The following is a 22,088-nucleotide window of genomic DNA, read 5'->3' as shown; positions in this document are numbered from 1 at the left end:
TAAATGAATTAACTTTTTATTACCGTATATGACATATGTTATCGCTGGTTAGTTTTCATATTCAACATGTAAATGCTCAGGTTCTCTGCAGTTACTTCAGGTTTCTCTCTGTCCAAAAACAGAACTGAGGGGTTAATGGATGTTTACAGTTTAATTTGCCCATGGCCCTGCAGATGGGTACCAGCCCCCCTGCAAAGACGAGCCAAATCTACAGTAAAAATCCTTTTGAATTAACCCAACATTCAAATTTATCAAGATGTGGCTGTAAAGTGCATCTAGAAAATCTTTAGTGGAAAAATTTGAAACAGTAAATTAATGTTTTTTTTTTTTTCTTTATTCAGTCACTTTAGACTTAAGTCACTAACTTTTATTTGCAAATAGGGTTGACTTGATATATTATTTCAACAAAAAAATGAGCCCTATGGCAGATAGCACATTTAAAAAGAAGTCAAAGACATTTACAGACAAAAATAATTTGAGACACCAGAAAAAGTGCAACTGAAATGTGGCGACATCTGGTTTGACAGATGTTAGCGACAGCAGGAGGGAAGAGGTTTGCAGCCACATCTTTGACCTCTCGCAGCCCTGTCAGCTGAAGGTTAGGGGAAAGGCTGCGGATCCCCTGCGGGACGTGACGAAGTGAGGCGGGGGGGGGAGATGGCTGCACAGTTCAGAGTGCGGCTGGGATTATGGCCTCAACCTTAGATGGAGATGACAGGATCCTTCCCATCAGCTGGGAATGGCAGACAGACGCAGCGCCTGCAGCCAGCCTCGGGGTAAAGAACACCGTGGAGCTGAGACTGCCAATAGCTTCAAGAAATGTATATTCCTCTCCAAGTCACGGCTCTCTAAATGGGACTTTTCATTACTGCATTACAATTCTTGGCTTCTGAAAAAAATAGTATTTCAATTTTTTATAACAAATGGGAATTCAATAATCTAAATTGCATAACATTTACCCATTTTCCTTTATTTTAGCTAAGGTGAAAAGGCAAGTACCGGTAGCACCAATAACTGCAGTTTTTAGCTCCGACATGTGACCTCAATGCTCTAACATCTAAAGGTCAAAGGATGACTCATTAATGTTGGTCAACATGTTTCTGCTTTTTTGGGGAATTTGACAGCATTAAAGGTAAGTTCTGACCTACATTGGGATTTCTGTTTGTATTTAGGGTTTCTTTGAAGGAAATGAAAAAGCTTTAGACCCTGCAGAAGCCTGGTATTTGAAGAATAGTTATATATAATGGGAAAAAAGATGTTCAGAGACTTTTACAGTGTTTAATATCTTTATGACATACTGACAATGATCATCTGAGTCGATTAATCCAATTTGATTATTAAAAGAATAAAGTAATGTAATGTTTATGATAGAGAAAAGTAAAAACTGTTTTATGGTCACATTTCAGGCATATAGAGCCGTGACTCGTCTGGCAGAAAGTTATCAATCTATGATTATATTTTTGGGTTTTTTCTTATGCCTTAAAGAAAAGTAAACTAGATCCAGTATACAGATCTTTGTTTTGTTTTTGTTTTTTTGCAAGTTTTAATTTTTCAAAAAAAAAAATGATATCTTTCCAAATACCAGATAAAAACCTTATCACAGCCTCTACAGTGTGAAGAGTTGTTCCTATTTTCATACGTGCTCAATCTGATCTAAATCAGGAAAAGGAGCGTTTAAGACTAGCTCCTTTGATGTATGTTGCCACTGATATTAATTCATATTAATTAATGACCCCAAAGTTATGACTGGTCCCTGATAGAGTATACTCCCACCCCAAAAATGATCAACCTCACATATTCACAGTAACCCCATCCATAGACATATATACCAATATATCTGCTGTTTGGTAAACATGAGGTAACGGTCTCCTGGCTAATCTACTGCATATGTTTGCTACAAGCTCAAGAATGGTCAACACGATCTGGGACCCTGCACACTTTTCTAATCTTCAAAGAGGGAGAGGGAAATCAGCAGACTATCTACAAGTACGTACTGAGGACAGGAGGGGAGGAGTCGTCCTTCATGATTAATGAGAACGGTGGGCACTCATGGAAACAGCTTGAGGATTGAGCAAAAAAAACTACATCAGACTGATTGGTACAAAAAAAAAAAAAGATATGTTAATGATCAATATTTTTCCCCCAGTTTAAAATAAAACAGAAACAAGAAATGAAATTATTCAGCCCGGGCTGCAAATAAAGCTTGAAAATTGCACTCTGATGTGGCACCAGTCCCAGCCCCCCTCCACAGTCATTCGGGATATTTACATTCACTAGTTGAGTCCAGGAGGAGAACAGAGAGAAATGAAAGCGCTTACAAAGCAGAACAACAGAGATTTTATATCTGATTGCAGATGCTCAGCTTTATCTGATGAGAAATACTTGCAGTCTTTCCCAGATATGAAACGGCTTCAAATTCACCACGTTTGTGCTGCGAGCCCTCAGATCTAGAGCAGCTGTTGTCTGCCCCCTGCAGTCCAGTTAGCCCTGTTACAGTGGACCCTGTTGCTCCGAATTCAGCTCAACAACTCAGGGAGACCCAGACTGCAGTTCTTGGTCTCGCTACTCTGATGTGTGTTCACTGTTTTCACTGTGGTTGGCTCTTAGCGTAGTTTGAGCTTGAAGGCGGAGATCTCCATGGGGTCCAGGCTGATGGTGGAGTCATTGGCCAAAGGCATGCTGGAATGCATCAGGGTCAGGGACATGGGCTGGAGCAGCTGCAGGTCCAGGTTCTTGAAAAGACTCCATATACCCAGCTGCAAAGAGAGGAGAAGATAAATAAGGAGATTTAAGGGCCTAGACTGAAACGGTCTATGGCCAGTGGAGGGGAGAGACTCTCTTCCAGTTGGTTAAATTAGTGAGCAGTAGATTAAAGTAACTGCCTAATATCAACTGCAAACTCTCCCTGTTGAGGTTAACAGAGATAAAACCGAAAGTTTTATGTGAGAGCAGCAACAGTTTAGCAAGAGCTGCAGTAAAAGCTTTCACACATTTGGGTTATAAAAATAGAAACATGTGGGCTAACAAATGCTTTTGAGTAGAGATCAAAATGATTGCAGGTCCACTAGAGTGCTGGCTTTTTTTGGTTTTGTTTTTTGGTTGGGGGGGGGGGGGTATTAAAATTTGTTCAAAAGATAAAGCTAGTTCAGTGATACACTAAACTAGTCACACGTTTATTTTAATAGAACATATATATATATATATATATATATATATATATATATATGTTATTTTTGTTATTATTTATATATTTCTGTTTTTTATTGCTTTATTGACTGCTTAATGTTATATAAAATGGGGTTATTATAAAAAAAAAAACCTGATTGCTGGGACTGTAACTACAGGTGCTGGTCATAAAATTAGAATATCATGAAAAAGTAGATTGATTTCAGTAATTCCATTTAAAAAGTGAAACTTGTATATTATATTCATACATTACATACAAACTCATATATTTCAGATGTTTATTTTGTTTAATTTTGATGATTACAAATGACAACAAATGAAAATCTCAAATTCATCATATCAGAAAATTAGAATATTGTGAAAAGGTTCAAAATTGATGGCCCCTGGTGCCACACTCTAATCAGCTAATTAACTCAAACCACCTGCAAAAGCCTTTAAATGGTCTTTCAGTCTAGTTCTATAGGCTACACAATCATGGGGAAGACTGCTGACTTGACAGTTGTCCAAAAGACGACCATCGACACGTTGCACAAGGAGGGCAAGACACAAAAGGTCATCGCTAAAGAGGCTGGCTGTTCACAGAGCTCAGTGTCCAAGCACATTAATAGAGAGGCGAAGGGAAGGAAAAGATGTGGTCGAAAAAAGTGTACAAGCAAGAGAGATAACCGCACCCTGGAGAGGATTGTGAAACAAAACCCATTCAAAAATGTGGGGGAGATTCACAAAGAGTGGACTGCAGCTGGAGTGAGTGCTTCAAGAACCACCACACACAGACGTATGAAAGACATGGGTTTCTGCTGTCGCATTCCTTGTGTCAAGCCACTCTTGAACCACAGACAGCGTCAGAAGCGTCTTGCCTGGGCTAAAGAGAAACAGGACTGGACTGCTGGTGAGTGGTCCAAAGTCATGTTCTCTGATGAAAGTAAATTTTGCATTTCCTTTGGAAATCAAGGTCCCAGAGTCTGGAGGAAAAGAAGAGAGGCACTTCATCCACGTTGCTTGAAGTCCAGTGTAAAGTTTCCACAGTCAGTGATGGTTTGGGGTGCCATGTCATCTGCTGGTGTTGGTCCATTGTGTTTTCTGAGGTCCAGGGTCAACGCAGCCACATACCAGGAAGTTTTAGAGCACTTCATGCTTCCTGCAGCTGACCAACTTTTTGGAGATGCAGATTTCATTTTCCAACAGGACTTGGCACCTGCACACAGTGCCAAAGCTACCAGTACCTGGTTGAAGGACCATGGTATCCCTGTTCTTAATTGGCCAGCAAACTCTCCTGACCTTAACCCCATAGAAAATCTATGGGGTATTGTGAAGAAGAAGATGCAATACACCAGACCCAACAATTCAGAAGAGCTAAAAGCCACTATTAGAGCAACCTGGGCTATCATAACACCTGAGCAGTGCCACAGACTGATCGACTCCATGCCACGCCGCATTGCTGCAGTAATACAGGCCAAAGGAGGCCCAACTAAATACTGAGTGCTGTACATGCTCATACTTTTCATGTTCATACTTTTCAGTTGGCCAACATTTCTATAAATCCTTTGTTTTTATTGGTCTTCAGTAATATTCTAATTTTCTGATATGATGAATTTGAGATTTTCATTTGTTGTCATTTGTAATCATCAAAATTAAACAAAATAAACATCTGAAATATATGAGTTTGTATGTAATGTATGAATATAATATACAAGTTTCACTTTTTAAATGGAATTACTGAAATCAATCTACTTTTTCATGATATTCTAATTTTATGACCAGCACCTGTATACAGTCGTATGTTTATATTATCACTGCTACTTACCTTTATCAAGGCTGCACTTTTAAAAAAATGAAAAAGTCTAGAGAGCTGTACTGAACGAAATTTCTTTTTATTTACACTTGTGTGTACAAAATGACAAATAACATGTGTCTAAGTCTATTGTTGCATCCATGTTCCATTGGTTCAGATATTTCTATAGGAAATGAGGGCTGTAGTTTGAATTTATTGTGAATTTGCTCCAATGCAAACAGCATAAGTTACCGGTATGCTTTTTTAAGATTTAAAACATACTTTTTTTAAAAGGCAGCAATTGTAAATAACAGCAAACTATAGACAATTAAATGCAATTCAAGAAAAACCCTTCAACATTTCCAAGGCTCTAGGACTGTTCTTGCCTTTCCAGTCTTTTACAGAATCTCCCATATATACGGAAGAGGTAAATAAAAGCCCTTTTTTCTAACAGTTCTGTGCAGGAAAATGGAGCAGAGCATAAAAAATAATATATTTACACTACATATGTTTCTAATTCTGTGAGTTCACACTCAGATAATCATAAAACCTTTTAGATTATTAATTATTTTAAGTATTTCATTGGTGAGAGATATTAAATTAGCAGACGTCATCTGACCTCTTTTGATCTGGACTAAACTTATATCCCCATACATTCCTTAATTTTGGTGGATGCAATAAATTTCATTCTCGATATCATCAAAACAAAGGCCTCCGAAAGACTGCAGAGAATGCCCACAACAGACACCCCTTTATGAACCTAGAACATAACATGAAAATAAAAACACATAAAAGCAATAAAACCTGGAATCTCAGTTGGTGATGAAAGCTGTATTCATAGGCTAGCATGTATATTGAAATATCAGAAATGTGTCACATTACTGATGCTGAATTCAATTAAATGGTGATTTATACTAATATTAAAATATATTGAAATACGCCCTACAAAGCGTACGCCTCCAGTACTCACCCGTCCCTGTGTTGTGGTGCAGTTGAAGCCGAGATTTTGACCCTCAAAGCCACAGTCCATCGCCAGACGGTGCAAGATCAGCGCTGTGTAAGGAGACGGCGACTGGGGGTCTTTCTGCTCACATAAACACAGACACCAAGATCTTCAAAATGCACAGAATGTCTAAAACCCAAAAGCCTGACAAACTCTCCTCCCAACCTGACTCTGGATGGTGCGCAGGTTAAGCAGATGGACGTCGCAGGGAAGGGCAGACTTGAGCGGAGCGAAGGTTTGAAGAGGAGGAACCCCGCGTCTTTTGGGCAGAACAGGCAGCGCCAGGACCTGGTGGTTGAGCAGGGTGCTGGTTGCCTGGCTGACGACAGACGGGAAGCTAGTTGTTGCGCTGTCCATCATCTGGAGGAGAGATGCAGGGATTTAAATGAGTGGGAAATAACAGTGTGCCCATCACGACATCAATGACTCACCTCTAGAGATGCCGCTGGGCTATTACATGAGCAACGAGCTGTAATCAGCCTGGCAGAAGAGGAGGAACGGTTCTAATTCTAGTCACGGCACACGCAGCACTAATCACACCTTTGTGATGTCAGATTTCAAATTAAAGAGTATTAAGGTGTTTCAGGATGTGATGTACTGCAACGGGCGAGTGTAACTCATCCTTACAACCATCAGCAGGGTGATACTACTACAACCAAAGCTTTCAATCCTCCTCTAATGTGGATTCATTTACATGACAAATCATCTCATTACTTTTCTCGCCCGTTCTGTCATAACGATGTTTAACTACAGCTACGGGGTAGAAGGAGGGCGATTTCAGCTCAAGCTACAACTACAGGTACTGCTAAGAACCAGATTGAAAAAGCATCCTCGCTGTTGCCTTGGCAACATTACCTCGCCAACTCCACCACTTGGGATTTGAGAGAAGAAAGAGCGCAACAAGGACGAGAGTTTGGCAAAGAAGCCATCATGCTGAGGGTAATGGAGTGGAAAAAAAGCAAAGAGGGAAAACAAAATTAGCAAGTGAGGAGGAAAGCAAAAAGACAGATGGAGAGGTAATGAGTAGTTTGAGAAAAAAAAAAGAAAGCATAGAGAAAGGTTTTCTTCAGCGACAGAAAGGAGAAGTAATCTGTGGTAAATTAAACACCTTGCAGAGAGTCATTTAACAGTGATCCTCGTCTGATTAGATGGGATTTAACAGTAATTGTGCAGATTTAAAATGACTGGAATAGCAACCTTGTTATTTATGGATCTCCTCTCCAACAGCAAGCGAAAACGATTCACCGTCTTCTTGTTGTCTTTGAGACCCTGACCCAGGCCTCGATTATCATCCTGCATCAGTCGCCGATCCATAATCACTTCCAGCTGACCTGAGGGGAAGCCCAACAGAGACAACAGCTTCAAACATGAACTAAGAGGCATCAGTCGATAAGCACAAGCAATTTCAATGGCTCTTAATTTACAAACATTTCATTACGATCTTAAAGATGATAGAGAGATAGCTCAGTTTACAAGATCAGAGTATGAGCTCTTTTCTTCTTTGAGTACCTCTTGGGAAGAAGATAAGAGATGCCAATAGATGTATAGACATCAGAAAAAGAAAAAAAAAATGCTACAAGCTTTTGGGACTTCCACTGAAAAGAAAAATAAATAAATAAACATTGTATGGCTATAAATGAGCAACAGACCGCTCTCCAAGCTGGAGACACCGAGAGACTGAGCCGTGTGCAGCGTGAGGCGGTGATGGCTGTCCTGGATGTACGCCTGGCTGGGCATCGGATAAAAGTTGGCTTGCAAGGGAAGCTTTTGGTAGAATCGACGGGGCTGGATCTAGAATAGGATGCAACAGAATACATGAATCCTTTATTGTCTCACGGGAGGAAATGCAGGTGCATCAGCAATAAGAAAGAGAAATGTTTAAAGCACAGGAAGAAAAATACTGTTAAACAGTTATTCAGAAGGCATAATGCTACTGACCTGGAAGCCATTGAGGTCTGTGTAGAAGACGTCTCCACTCTGGATGTTGGTGACCAGTCGCATGGCCAGCTCCTTATTGGTCTGATCCCTGATATCGACCAATGTAGTGATGTCTACAGACAAACCATCCACCCCTGCAAATACAGAGTGATAAAGCAGAACAAAACTAGTACCACAAATAAAGAAACAAGAAATATGAGATCAAAATTCCTCTAACAATGCATCTCGAGAAGTTAGAATATCATCAAAAACATTTATATAAATAATTTATGTAAATCTCATCATCAAGGGGAATTTTTTTTTTTTTTTTTTTTTTTTTACTTTGGGCCCTTGATTTGATATTATTACATCATGTTCTACTCACCCATGACGTCATACACACGCCGCTTTGTTTTTAAAAATAGAAATACCAAAAATATAACCGCAGATGTCTGGGGGACAGTGCTTCGCCTACATGTTATGAATGCTGGCGTACCATAAATGATCAATTATGAACAGTTTAGTTTGTGCCTTTAACTCGTTGCCCATAGGAAGACGTTACCTGGATATAACCTAACGGAATATCTTCAGAAACAGCTCCAAATGACACAAAACTCATATGGGTGAGTAGAACATGATGTAATAACGTAAAATCAAGGGCCAAATGTAAAAAAAAATTGCGTTCCCCTTTAACTACAAATGAGGATTATTTCATTTTTTGCTCATTAAGACAACTATGGCATTGACATGACGTGTGCTGTGAATTGGCGCTAAATAAATAAACTCAATTGAACTGAACTGAAATTGAATTAAATTTAGAAAATAATAATTTACAGGGAGATTGATCCTTTAAGGATAACAGACAAATGTTTGTTTGTGGCCACAGATGGCACACAGACAGATTCTTTCAAGATGGACAAACCACACATTTTCATCGCTTAAGAGACTGGAAGTTTGAAACAAATGTGATGTCATATCACTGGAAAGTTGAAAATACATAGTGTACTTGGTTCAACTGGGATAAAGACAATGTTAAAAAGATTGTGATATTTAAAAAAAAAAACAAACAAAAAAACATTCAAGAGTTTAAGGATATAACATGATTGGATAAAAGCCCCTTTGATGTTAAGGGTTTTGTCTGGAAAACTAAGGGACACACCAAACCCACTAGTGTTGGTGAGCTTAAGGTCACCATAAAAGCCACACTGCTGGTACAGACTGTATAACTGGGGTGTTCATTAGCTGATAGGCAGCATCATTAAAATAAACATAAAAAAGTAAGGCACCTTTATTTACTGAGCACATTTCAGCAGCAGGATAATTTAAAAAGTTACCTTATTAAAATTGGTAATAATGACTCCAGTTAATGGGTGGAAAACAATAAATGCTTTTTTATTATTATTTATTTTATTTTTTTAAACAAACACTCCAGTTTACTTTGGGCTAGCTAGTTTAAAATGAGCCAAAGGAAAACAAAACAGAAAAAGAATATTCTGAGCTGCATTTCAAATGCCAGATTCTGTGCGTATTACCTGGCACGTTGTGTATGCGGACGGTCTGCTCAAAGTGCTGGTACTGTGCCACCACTTCAGAGAAAAGAGGCCCTTCCACAACACGCACTGCAGGGGGCTCTTTCTGGTTGTAGGGCTGAAAACAGAGAGCAGTCAGACAAGATGCGCTAAAAATGAAACACAACAGGCAGCAAAACGGAGTTCAGATCTCAACCTTTAAAGTTTGTTCCTTAAATCTAGTCTGCCTGTATTCCTGCCCTGAGCTTCCCAGCAGGATAAAATGAGATGATACCCATGGGGGACTCTCATCAAAGCCTTTTGAGAGGAACGCTAACATGTGAGATGCAACCAAGAGAATACCTTTGCTTTTCCATCTGGCAGGAAGAGGTAAGCTCCACTTTTGTCTTTTGACAGACGTGTGCCGTAGATTATGAACTGCATCTGAACCTTAACCTCCTCTGGATCATCTTTACGCTTGATGCTCTTCAGATGAAAAAGGAACACAAATGAAGAAAAAGCAAAAAAGAAGACAGAAGATGAGATGCATTTTAGCAACAAGGCAAGTCCCTTTGATTTGGCAGCTCTAGTGTATTTACAAACCAAATTTGTGGCTATTTTTTCCCCCAATCAGAAAATAAAGTAAAGGTCATTAAATATTTGATATAGATTCAAAATCAAGTCAGCAGAAAAAAACAAATGAATAAACACAAACCTCCAGAAGGCCAGTGATTCCAGAGAAACCCAGAGTCAGAGTCTGAGTACTAATATAAAAGGTCTGAGAGTCAGCCGGCTGAGAGCGGACAGGAAGAGGGTCCAAAGCCCGAGCAGAGACGCCACGTCCCGACAGCCTCAGCAGGGTGTCAGAGCGAATCGTCATGGGCGAGTCAGCAGAGTCATAAAGGTGGAAAACAGCCAAACCGAGGGGTGGAAGACGAACCATGAATGTTGCCTGGGAAGAATGAAGAAAGATTTTAACGTTTTCAATATATAAACTTGCTTACTGTCAATCATGAGGCTCTAATAAGGAATTTTTTTATACCCGTTAATTTGCAACAAACTGGTTCATTTCCCCTTTAGTGTCGACGAGGACATGATAATGGCACTAGCACAGCTCTAACCAAACTCTGGAGCAGTTTGCTTACGGTGCGAAAGGGATCACACCTCATTAACGCAGCTACTGGGTAAATGCTAGCCTGGGTGCCATTACGAACTTAGTCCCGCCCACAACGTTTGAGGTCGGGAAGTTTGGTCTGGCATTGCTCAGTAGTAGCGCGAGTATGCTCGCACAATATCTGGCGGGCCAATCAAATTGTCAGGGCGGGCTTTATACGATGATGGATAGATGATCAACAGTAACGTAATCAACCACGTGACCAAAGCGTGCATGGGTGACAACAACAATGGCTGCCGCCGGAGAGTTGAGGTGAGTAGATTCTGCTATTAGGTCTGTTCTAGAAGATATCGACAGCAATTTAGTTTTAAAAGAGGAACAGAGAAACGCGATCAAGGCTCATCTTCTTATTCTAGGCGTGCAACTGCACGCTTTGATTTTTGTTAAAAACAACTGTGCCTGGCTTAACATACGTCACACACTCCGTTGCTCTTATTGGTTGTAGGTCTATCCAATTGAGTGCAGAGGCATTTTTTTTTCCTGGTTCGTTCGAAACACGCCCCATAATCACAGCTCTATGGAGCAGTATCAGACTCATATTCTGACTAGAATTGAGTCGGACTACGTCAGGCTAGGTAAATGCTGCCAGTTCGGTAAAACACCTTCTCGTAGCTAAGTCTGTGTTGCATTGTGGGATTCTCTAGAGTAAACAAACTAATAAAGAAAGTCTCCATGTCTTTTTTTAAAGTCTGATGCAACTTTAAATTCATCTTCTCAAAATAATAATTATACTTCTCAGAAATTCTTACCTAAAATAGTACCCAGAGAAAAATTATAGACTGAAACTGTGTTGTTGTTTTTTTTTTTGCTTCACTCAAACAGCATCTGCTTTCTACATTTTACTGTTAGTAATCATGTCCCTGACAAACTGACCAATGAAAAGACCCTTTGTACTTAGCAACAGGCTAACACCTTCTCAATCTTCTAAGCTTCTCAAAAATCACAAATCAATATATTCCAGACATTTTTCTAATATTCTTACTGTTTGAACAGAAAACATGAATCTTGAAAACAAGCAATGAGCTTTTATTTTCTGTAGTTTCATGACTTGTACATATAAAATACTGACATAAACTCTGGATTTAGTTATGTGGTAGGTAGGAACTCTAGGCCTGGTTTGGATTCTTTGCAATATAAAATCATTTAGACTAGTTCAAACTACATAATTTTTACTTAGAATTAGGCTTTCACATCCCCAGCTTACAAGGTGCTCAGTTTGATATTAGCACTCAAGAAATAGAGCCTCTATCAAAAGCTTAAATTAAAAAAAAAAAAATAAAGTCAACTTTCTAGTGCATAAAACACTAAACTTCAATAGTGATGACAGGCCTAAAGAATTCACTTCCAATAATTTTATCACTATTAATTTCTTTACAGTCCAATCTTTGCAAAGACAAACATGTAGGTATGTTAAACAGCACCACAAGTTTCAGGGTTAAAGTATTTTTTTGATTAGTCAAAAAAGACCAACATATCGCCGATCCGTCACCAGCCGACAGAACAGAGGAAATTACTGTTTTTTTCAGTAGGTGGAGGCAGACTCATGTGGAGCAGCAGCCAATCAAAAGGATTATAGCTTTTTAAAAACTGTGGAGTTTAGTTTATGATTATTTCAATCTAAAATAAACACAAAAGGAAAAAAAAAGTACAGTCAAATGTCAGATCAACACCAGAACAACAGAAACTGACAGCCTCTTTATCTTCCAGCAGTTTATGCTCACAGCTACACCCGCAGCTCAGTCAGTCCCTTAAAACCTTAATGTGATCTTAATAGATCTTCTACTGAAAGTTTTGTTTCCAGTGTTGTTGGAGCAGCTCATTAGGATGGCAAACCTTCACAACCACTATTCAAACAGCTTTAAAAACAGGAAGTCTGTTTGTAGCAACACTGGAATAAAAGTTAGAACTTTTTTTTTTTAGTTAAACTTTTCCCATGCTCTATGTTCCTACAGAACACCACAGAATGAAAGTGGGAGAGAATAACTTCAACCAGATGAGACATTTATCACAATGTTAAGTTTGCTCTCAAGGAATCAGAAAGGAAAACCAGTCTTTTTATAAACAGGATTAAGCAGTGCCTCAAATCCTAGTAATGGTAAAGGAAAATAACCAGATGAAGAAGGATTCTGTGACAAAGTGACAAATCCCTTTTATCTCTAACCTTGTCAACTTTTTGAGGAAAAAAGATGTTTTTAGACTGAAAAAAAGAATACATTTATTTAAAAAAGTTGGAGTTTTATTTACCACGGATGTTGAGATTGATGTCAGCAAATGTAAAAGTGAAAGCTATAACTTTAAGGCAAATGTCTTAATGGCTGTAAATAAAATATAATTTCATTCAAGAAAGATTTCATCTTTAAAAAAAAAAAAAAAAAAAAAAAAGCATGTAGCCATTTTCAGACCAGTGGCTCAATCAATTATTCATCTTACCTCAAATACCTCAGCACTCATTTGAGTAGCAGAGCTCCACTGAGCGCTCAGCTGCACAGGGAGAGTCTGTCCGTCCTCAGTGAGCACCCGCACCCGGACTGTGTTCACCAACACTGTGATGGCGCAGAGTCGCTCCTGCTCAATGGGGTTGAACAGAACCAAGTATCTGGTAAAAAGTAATGAGAAAGAAAAAAGTTAGACAATCAAGACGAGGAAGAAAAAACAGATGTGAGGGACTGAGCATCCTACCTTGGTCCTGCTGGGTCCAGCTCGATTAAGGTCTGCTGAGGCTGAGAGTCCTGAGTCGCACGCCTGTCATCCTACAGAATCAAAAAATGATGCATTCAGATTATTATTGGTCTGTTTTTGTTCTGCTAATGATTATATAACTCAACAAGTCAGTCCCCTCACCGTCTCCAGGAAGGGCTCTGTCTGGTAAAAACGATAGAACTCTTTGTTCTTCATCACTAGGAAATGAGCAGCATTGATAATAACTCTCTTCAGACCGATGAGTGCACGCAGCAATCTAGTGGGGGAGGGGGGACCATAATTCAATAAAACACTGTGGTTCCAGACTAGACAAACAAAGACCTTCCACAGCCCTCATGATCTTACTTGGTGCCATAGTCGATTACCACATTTTCCTTCGCAGTGCCAGTGATGGCATCATGATGCTGGAAGAGGCCAACCGACCGTCTTGCATCCACCAGCAGGGCGTAATCAGTCACCGGGTAGCGTCCCTCCATACCAGCATGACGAGCGTTTGCAACCGCCAGGCTGTACAGAATCTCTGCCCCTCTGAAAAACCACAAGATGAGTCTTTGAGGTTCAGCCATGCTAACACCATTTACAGTTTTATGGCGTCCTTTTAACAGACCTCCATTAACAAGAGAGTTTTTGTTGGGTTTTAAATCCAGAGAAATGTGAGTTTAAAAGATTAAGAGGACGAAATGATCAAACACAGACTGGGATTTTGAAACGTCAACCTCTGCAAAGGGGAGAGAAGCTGCTGGCTCAAAACCAGCACTCTTTCTCTCAGATACCTTCACAGCAAAGCCTTTTATTAACAGTTTACAACTTAATAGGGAGGGCCTTTAACAGAAAACTCAGTAATGATTATCTGGCAGGATGCAGGTCATAGGACAGTGTGAAATGACCATCTGGCTGGATGGAAGTCACACAACCGTGTGACTCTGCCTCATGACCTACTGGATGCAGGTCATAAAAGTTTATGACTCTCCTGAGTTTTATGTTAAAAACTCCCTATCGTACTGAAAATGGTATCAAATATGAATATTTTTTGTATCTAGTTTTAAACTTAACAGGACAAACAACAATGATGCTGGATAGATGGAGGATCCACATTTAGGAAGGATGGACAACAGAGGTTGAGTGTCAATAAATAACTAAAAGGAACAGATAACAGACCAATGGATGGAAGAATGAATGATTAGTAAATGATGTGTTAATAAAATAAAAGTATGAAGAGATTTACATATTAATAAATAAACGGTTGGCCAGACAGAAACAACCATCATTTATAAACGGGATAAGAATTAAAATCTGAAAGCTTGTTGTTTCAAGGCTCATGGAAACCTTTTAATTACCGTTTAATAGCAGCTCAATGTTGATAAACTGTCAGAAAAAATCCCTCACCTGAGATGGGACTCAATCACACGGTCCAAGCTTTTATAAAAGGGTCTAGAGGTGAAATAACCGGTCCAGTAGTGATCCTCACGGTCTGCATAGGCAAAGAAATCCCCACTGAGCACAGGAAAGTCACTGGGTCTGGATCCCTGGGGAACTCCATAGGCTTTGTAGAGAGCATCGAAGTAATCGGAGAGAGTCCCAAATTGAGCCTGGAGGAGGCAGACAGAATGACAGGGGGGACAAAAAAAATCCTCACTCTTACAAAGCTACACAAAAGAGAAGTCTTTTGTTTTCATGTGAGGGATTCTTATAAAAGCAGGCGTGAAGTCATGACAGATTCTTTGTTCAGGCAGCGAGTTAAAGCACAGCTGTATAATTTAGTCTACAGAAAAACATCTCATGCTGAGCGTCTAAAAATAAATCAATAACTAAAATATGATTTGTGGGCATCTAATAGTCCTTTTCTCACCTGAACATGAAGCTCGGGCTGAGAGTTCATGTAATCGAAAAGCTTCTGGTAATTGATATACTGCTGATCCCACTCCAGGGCCTTGTCGTAGCGAAAGTCATCTCCTAGGGGGACCAGTAGCACCTTGCTGCGGTACAGTTTAGACTTTTTCCGGTATTGATCAAGAAGCAACTGTGCTCTGTGAAAAAAAAAGGAGGATGATGAGAGAGAGAAAGGATAAAACACGCTTTCATGTCCTGAAAAAGAGCATTGTCTAAAAGCTGCATAATGTGGCCACGAAGCGATAAGCACACGGTGTCCACCTCCTGCAGTTTATTCCTTCTCCCTGGCTCAAGTTCAACTTGAGTTTATTAAGGGGCTATTACAGAAAACATTCCACTGATAAATTTGCTGTGGTTGCTGCTGGAGTTGAATACAAATAGGATAGAAAAAAACACAAAATACGTTCAAATAGAGAGATTAGACTCTAGCCAAACCTGGATCTTTCACATTCACAGTAAACAACTTCATCATCCAATACGTTTGTTCATAGTCAAGTCAAAGGTTTTTAAGGTTAACAAAGCATTATCCAACATACCATTTTATCATGTTCAGCCTCCCCAAATAACTTCTCACCTTTCTGCTACGTTGGCCTCTACCACAGATTTGGGAGGCACTTTCCAGGGACAGTTGATCCGACCTCCTGGTAACCTCTTGAAGTCAAACTGGCAGCAGATCTTGGGATCAGGCCCGCAGGTGTGAGGCACGTCGTAGCTATAGAAGGGCATCATGTGGCAAAACATGTCTGTACTGGATCCAGTGTCTGACAGAGCAACAAAAAGACTGAATTTAAAAAAAAATCTCTATTTGATAGGATTGAGATTCTATGTGATGCAATGATCAAAAAGGCACAAAACTAAAGTGGAAGAAAAATAATACTGGGTATAAAAATGCTTTACATGTGAAAAGCTGTAAAGTCTGGCATGCTTTTGTATATAGCCATCATTGAACACATAAAATAAAAAAATAAAATAATAAACAGAGCCATCAATTCCCTAAAGACGTCACTTAAATGGCGATGTGTGAATTGGTGTCGGCAATTAAACAGCTGCAAAGCCAAAGTCTATTAAAAACAGGCTCAGTTTCTGATGGATTAGAGGGCAACAAACATGGAAGAAGACATTCTGGTCAGATATGAGTCAGAAATATAACTCTTCAGGAAACCCTTTTAAAACATGATATTATTGCCATCATGCTGTTTAGAGAGACAACAGACTGGTTTGTTAGAGGCTAAAAAGACTTGAGGTACACCTCCCAGCTAAACCACCAATCCAAACATACAGGCACACCTTTAAATATGTCAATGTGGCCTGAGAAAAATAAAATAAAATAAAATGGGTCCGAAGTACAACCAAGTAAAAAATGTGTTGGTAATGTGACTTGGTAAAGATTAACCCAAAACAGTGCAGATACAATTGCAAATCAAAATTTGTTGTTTAATAAACCTTCTTAGGGAGCTAAATCCAAATAAGCACAAAACTCCTAACAATTTTAATTATAATTGTTTTAAAACATGTTAAAATATTTTTTTTCTTCCACCGCCTCAATTCTGTGTTAGACGGCCCCCATAAGATCCCCATAAAATACATTCAGCTTAAAGCTGTAATATAATCAAATCTTAAAAAGGTTCTCAGGGTATGAATGCTTTTAAAAAAGCACTTTAGATTAACTGCTAACATCTTAACAAAAGCATGTTTTCCCTTCAGCGTTACTGCATGCAAATTTATGAGCTTGGGGTTTCTAAGTGTTGTCTGGGGTTGAACATTAAAACGACTAAATGAACCCTCATAAGTACTAAAAACACATTTACTACATCTTACACTGATGATATTCCTAGTAGGAAAAAAATAGAGCACTAGGATCATTGGCAGCCATTCAATGCTTTCTCAAATGATAATAAAAACAACTATGAATTACAGTCTGTGCTTTCAAGAAAATCCACTTTTTAAAATACCACAGCAAGCGTTTGGGCTCATCCTTAAAGGAGCCTGAAGATGAGCACTAAAAATCAGAGGACCTTGCTGGCACCGATCCACTCACCCCACGCCTGCCTCCACATAAACTCCAGGCTTCTGGTGGATGCAAAGTGTTTTTTAATGGAGTAGTGGACCCTTTGGATTAGCATGCTGGTCAGGTTGGCCCTCTTCAGCAGATAGGCCATGGTGGCACTGTGGCCGAAGGGGTCCACGGCCCACCCGCTTCGAGGAGTTACACCTGTAACAGCATACAGGAAAAAATATATATATTTTAGTTGCAGGCTTGGAGAAAGACGAGGAGACATTTTATAAGAAGTCACACTCCACAGCTAGACACTGAAAGCAGCAGAAATCATTTTAACGCATGAGCAAAATGCTATCAGCTGTGGAGCCGTAACTTCACTAGCACAGCAGGGAGTGCATGTACACATACATAAAGATATATTTAATAGTTCTGCGAAACCAGAAGTTCTAAAACTCCTTTAAGATTTCAGCATCAATCGTTGACAAATAAATGGAAGCGCTTAAATGTGAAATTATTCTGTGATTGAATGTTTTACCCAGATTTCTCTCCAACCACTGATGCCCTTCAATGAGCTGATCTATCATAGCAAAGTAGTGAACGTTGGCTTCATCTGTCATCACCCAGCCTCCTGTCACAATCTCTAGCTGTCCTCCAAGGATCAGTCTGTTAAAAAGAAAGGATTAGGAGTGCGAGGTGAGAATAATCCAGCCCTAATATGAGAGAGTCTCACTGACTAGATAACAACCTATAAATAGAGCCGCTCTAATCTGCCAGCAGATACCACCCTCTGTGTAGAGCACTGAAGGCTGCAAGTGTCTGCATCAACTGGTTCTGAATTGGCAAAGCTGTGACTCACTTCCTCATGGCCTCCTGTTTGTAGACGTCTGCAGTCTCCCACCACTTGGAGAAGAAAGAAATCTCTGACCAGATGAACTTCCTGCGAGGATCCTCGGCCAGCTTCACCACCATGTTGTTTAAAATATGCTGCGTCTGGTCTGTGAAGTACTTGTCAAAAGTCTTGATCCAACCTAACAACACAGGTGGGACCAAGCAACACTCAGACAGCATAATGCAGACTCAGAAACAACAACTCTGCTATGATTTCTAAGCCAACTGAACCAAAAGAAAAAAAGAAAACACTAGTGAATGAACAAGATGTAAAAAGTGCTACAAAGAAGCCAAAATAAACCTCATATTTTATTGAAAGGGGAGCTGCTCCATGCAGAGGGTTGTGTAACTTCATTGGAAAAGCAACTCTTTCCCATTTAAATACGCAATACAAGCGTTTCACACTGTATATCAAATATTGTTTGGTGGAAATAAACGAAGTTCCTGATGTGAACAGACAATTTTCTTCAGCCTGTCAACCTGTCAATAACTGTCAGGTTAGAAAGCGGATGCCCCGGATGAGTAAACAATATAATGGAAATGTCAGTCTAAAATAAAATTTTAACCAATCATTGGCTCAAAGAGCAACGCAAAGAATACCTGAATGTTATTGTTTTGCTTATTGTTAGGGCAGGGGGGTAAGCATTTAGTCACGTCAGATTTTTATTTCGACAATAATGAAGGATACATTATAAATTATTTATGAACCTCCAACACCACTGCCCACACAAGTAAGATCAAAAGTAACAAACCTGACTTTCTCATTCCCGGCACAGACCGGTTACTGACATTATTTATAGCCAAGGTTTAAAAACGTTTTCTTTCAAAACCAGTGAAATTTTTGTCACAACTGTTCTACAGTTTAAAGTCCTTTTCATGAGAAACCAGAGAAGGTAACAGAGTAGCCAGTTCTTTGAGGCCGTGTGCAGCAGACTGAAAGAATACTTGCTTTCCTCTCCTTTACTTACAAGGAAAACACATTTTTCTATTTAAAAAAATATTCCTAATTATTTTCAATCAATCCTTCAGGGATACTAAAATTTGCATAAGTTTAATTTTGGGTTTTATAACTAGACTGACTATGAGAGATCTAGGTAACCCTAGCACGTAGGCTCATTCATGAGTTGTTATACTTAAAAGGTATAGTGGAGGATTTTCATGAATTTTTTTTTAAACGACCTGCCCTTTCCACTTAAAAAAAAAAAAAAAAAAAATGCACATGCACAACCCTGTACCTGCTTCCAAGAGGGAACACTTATTTAACTTGTGCGAGAGCATGCACAAGCCCATTTCGCTTTGTGCACGCTTTGTTTAAAAGTTGCTGTTTGCATCGATCATACAAGCTTACTTTCCAAAAGAAGATCTGCAATTTTTCCACTATGTCAGACTCACATAGTGGAAATGGGGACAAGCAAGTAGGATGGCCTTACGTAAACATATCACCGGAATGATTGATAATTAGGAGGACTACTTATTTTGATGATCCACCCGGAAAAAGAACATCTTCCACTATACCTTTAATAATCTATAAAGATCTGGAAGCAGAATAAAAGACGATATTTATAACCCATTAGTGTCCTACATTATTCTGTAAATCCTTCACTTCATATTGTAAGAATCTCATATCAGACTATGCCTAGTTAACAAAGATCCCCTTAAAAAAATACACACATCTCTTAGAAATGTCCGACATTCAACAGCACAGCTCACCTGGATCATTGTGAGAGTGAGGAACCACAAATACTTGCAGAGGTTCATTGTCCCACTCATCAGGTTCATAAGTGATATCAAAGCCCTGTTTCCACACGCCTCCATCAGGGTTGTCAAACTTGAGAAGCGAGTACACATCCAGCATCTAAAGCAAAGATAGAATTGCAAAAGTAGAATTACATTGCAATCATTTGGTGAAAGTGCTAATAATTCAAAGCAATGCTGCTTACAGTGAAACGAAAACATGTTGGAAACAACCATTTTTTGCTGCACTGTGATGTTCCTACTTTACAAAGACATCAAAATAGCAGCTGCACCTTTTGGTTTCACAAAAATAAATTCCATCCCTCATTCAATAGTGCTTCTTGCACACAGCGGTAGCTGTTTTCCAGGTAAAACTTCTCAGGAAGAGCATAAGAGTGACAGTAACAGGTTGCTTTCACATGATGTCAAACAGCAGATGACGAGCCGGTTGGATCTAATCACCACTGGGGAAAGATGGCTCTTGTATAGTATGTTGTGTTTGGTAGCAAAACATACCATGTATGATCCCAAACACTTGGCAACAACTCCATATGTACATTACACATATCCCAGCAAATAAATGCAAAATACCCACTTCAAAGCAACTACGCACGGTTAATTGATGGATATAAATATTAAATATCACAACTTCAATATTGTTATATACTGCAGCTAGAAATTGATGCTGTCCCCTTTATACACACCCTGGGTATGAATGATATATTTTCCCAGCTGAGTGGACTCTAATTTCCCTCATCTGACGCACTCCATTTAACACAAATGTATGAAAATGTGTGTCTGCTTTAATTTTTTTTTTTTTTTTTTTTTACTCTTCTTGCTTAGTTTAACTCTTATACCATTGATGTGATTTATTTATTTCCACTTAAATTGTATGACCTGCAAAAAAAATAAAAAATAAAAAATCTACATTTATGAGTTAAGCAGCAGAGTTGAGTAAGTAGGGCACAAGCCTGGAAAATTGATTAAATCCTTTCAGCAGTTAAGGCTGGAGAGATTTATAAGAATAAATGTCCTATAGAAGAATTTCCCTGGTTTTCATCAATATATTTTTTTACCATCTTATTTTGCAGAAGGGCTCATTTACCTGTACATCTGTTTGAGTACGGCTGCCAACAGCAAACTGGCAATCCTGAGGCTTCACTGCAAGAAAGGTTGGTCGACCGTCGAATGGTAGGACCCAGGAACCGTTAGCGCTTCTGAACGGCAGGTGGCCGCTGGGAGACACAGCTCCTGTGTCTGTGAGCTCCATCACAGAGTCCTTTATGTGGCTGATTATTTGGTGGTTTTCCTCCAGGAGCTGCTCCAGCTGCTCTATGCGATTCTGAAGGACTGATATTTGGCTCTAAAGGAAAACGATAAGTTAACAAAAGAGCTGCAGAATACTAATCAAACAGTAGCAAAAGCACATAAGCCCCGTAGAATAAGCTGACGGTAGAAATAATAATCAAAAGTGTAGGCATTTATATAATACACATGTATAATATCTAAAAATTTTTACAAGCTTTTTTTCTTTTTTTTACAGGAGACATTAATCCTAAAAGATGTAGAAACGTTTCATCTAATCTAAAGATGGCAAAACATTTGCAGTTGAAAAACAAAAAATAGGTGCTCCTCAATGGCTTTTGAGCAAAATATGCATGAAGCCACAGCAAAGATTCTTACCCGTGGAAAGTTTCCTCCATTCTGTCGCCTCGCAGGGTCATGCTGGACTCGGTCCAACATCAGATAGAGTGAGAACACAGCCACACAAAATATGGCCCCTCCACACACTGTCACTTGTTTCCTCAGCTTCATCCTCCTCTGAAGCGCTCTTTTTAGTCTCAGGAATTAAATAAAACAATGTCCTTGAATGGATTGTGTGTCGTTTTCTGCAGCACAGTCAAAAGGTCCAAGAGTACCGCAATTCAGTGCAAAAAAAAAAATAATAATGATGGAAACTAAACATGTATGCCAGTACAGAAGCTGTGATGCCTGCAGCCTCCACTCACCGTACTGGAGATCACAGTGACAGGAGGCTGCTGCAGCAGAGGCTGTGGAGGAGCTTCTAAAGCAGCAATCACTGGCAAAAACTCTGTCAGCTCTGGCCAAGGCACAACCACCGGTGGTCTTCTTCAAAGTGGCCCTTGTGCTCAACCATCTAAACCGATGAGATTGGAGGAGACGCAAAGAAGAAAAAAAAAAGGGTATTCACAGTTGGGGCACAAAAAGTGAGACTAGTGTCCCTGCAGCATGATTGTTGTTGTTATTGTAGACATGCTTTCTTGGTCCTGCCCCCTTTTCAAGATGGTTAAACATAA

At 39.4% G+C, this 22,088-nt stretch overlaps 1 protein-coding gene across 3 annotated transcripts; it reads right to left on the bottom strand.

Moving 5' to 3' along the window:
* Nucleotides 1-320: 320 nt before the first annotated feature.
* On the bottom strand, nt 321-22,060 carry man2a2 (mannosidase, alpha, class 2A, member 2). Of its 3 annotated transcripts, XM_038300024.1 has the most exons (24): nt 21,780-22,060; nt 21,454-21,659; nt 20,876-21,133; nt 19,747-19,891; nt 18,005-18,176; nt 17,684-17,811; nt 17,188-17,361; nt 15,724-15,910; nt 15,109-15,286; nt 14,646-14,848; nt 13,605-13,787; nt 13,401-13,515; nt 13,239-13,309; nt 12,990-13,155; nt 10,101-10,337; nt 9,749-9,871; nt 9,410-9,524; nt 7,899-8,032; nt 7,610-7,751; nt 7,158-7,291; nt 6,816-6,893; nt 6,126-6,320; nt 5,928-6,041; nt 321-2,756 (listed from the first exon to the last, which is right to left on the bottom strand). In XM_038300024.1, exons 2-24 carry the CDS (start codon nt 21,583-21,585, stop codon nt 2,604-2,606), a joined length of 3,537 nt encoding a protein of 1,178 aa, XP_038155952.1. In that variant the 5' UTR covers nt 21,586-21,659; nt 21,780-22,060; the 3' UTR covers nt 321-2,603. The 3 variants fall into 3 exon arrangements, with proteins under 3 accessions (XP_038155952.1, XP_038155951.1, XP_038155953.1); XM_038300023.1 differs by having other exon boundaries at nt 21,454-22,060; XM_038300025.1 differs by lacking the exon at nt 6,816-6,893 and having other exon boundaries at nt 21,454-22,060.
* Nucleotides 22,061-22,088: the final 28 nt, after the last annotated feature.

Source organism: Cyprinodon tularosa, unplaced genomic scaffold, assembly GCF_016077235.1.
Source record: "Cyprinodon tularosa strain WSP-4 unplaced genomic scaffold, ASM1607723v1 ctg44, whole genome shotgun sequence".
NCBI lineage: Eukaryota > Metazoa > Chordata > Actinopteri > Cyprinodontiformes > Cyprinodontidae > Cyprinodon > Cyprinodon tularosa.
Note: the sequence above shows the minus strand (reverse complement) of the source record. Positions and strands in the feature narration are given on the sequence as shown.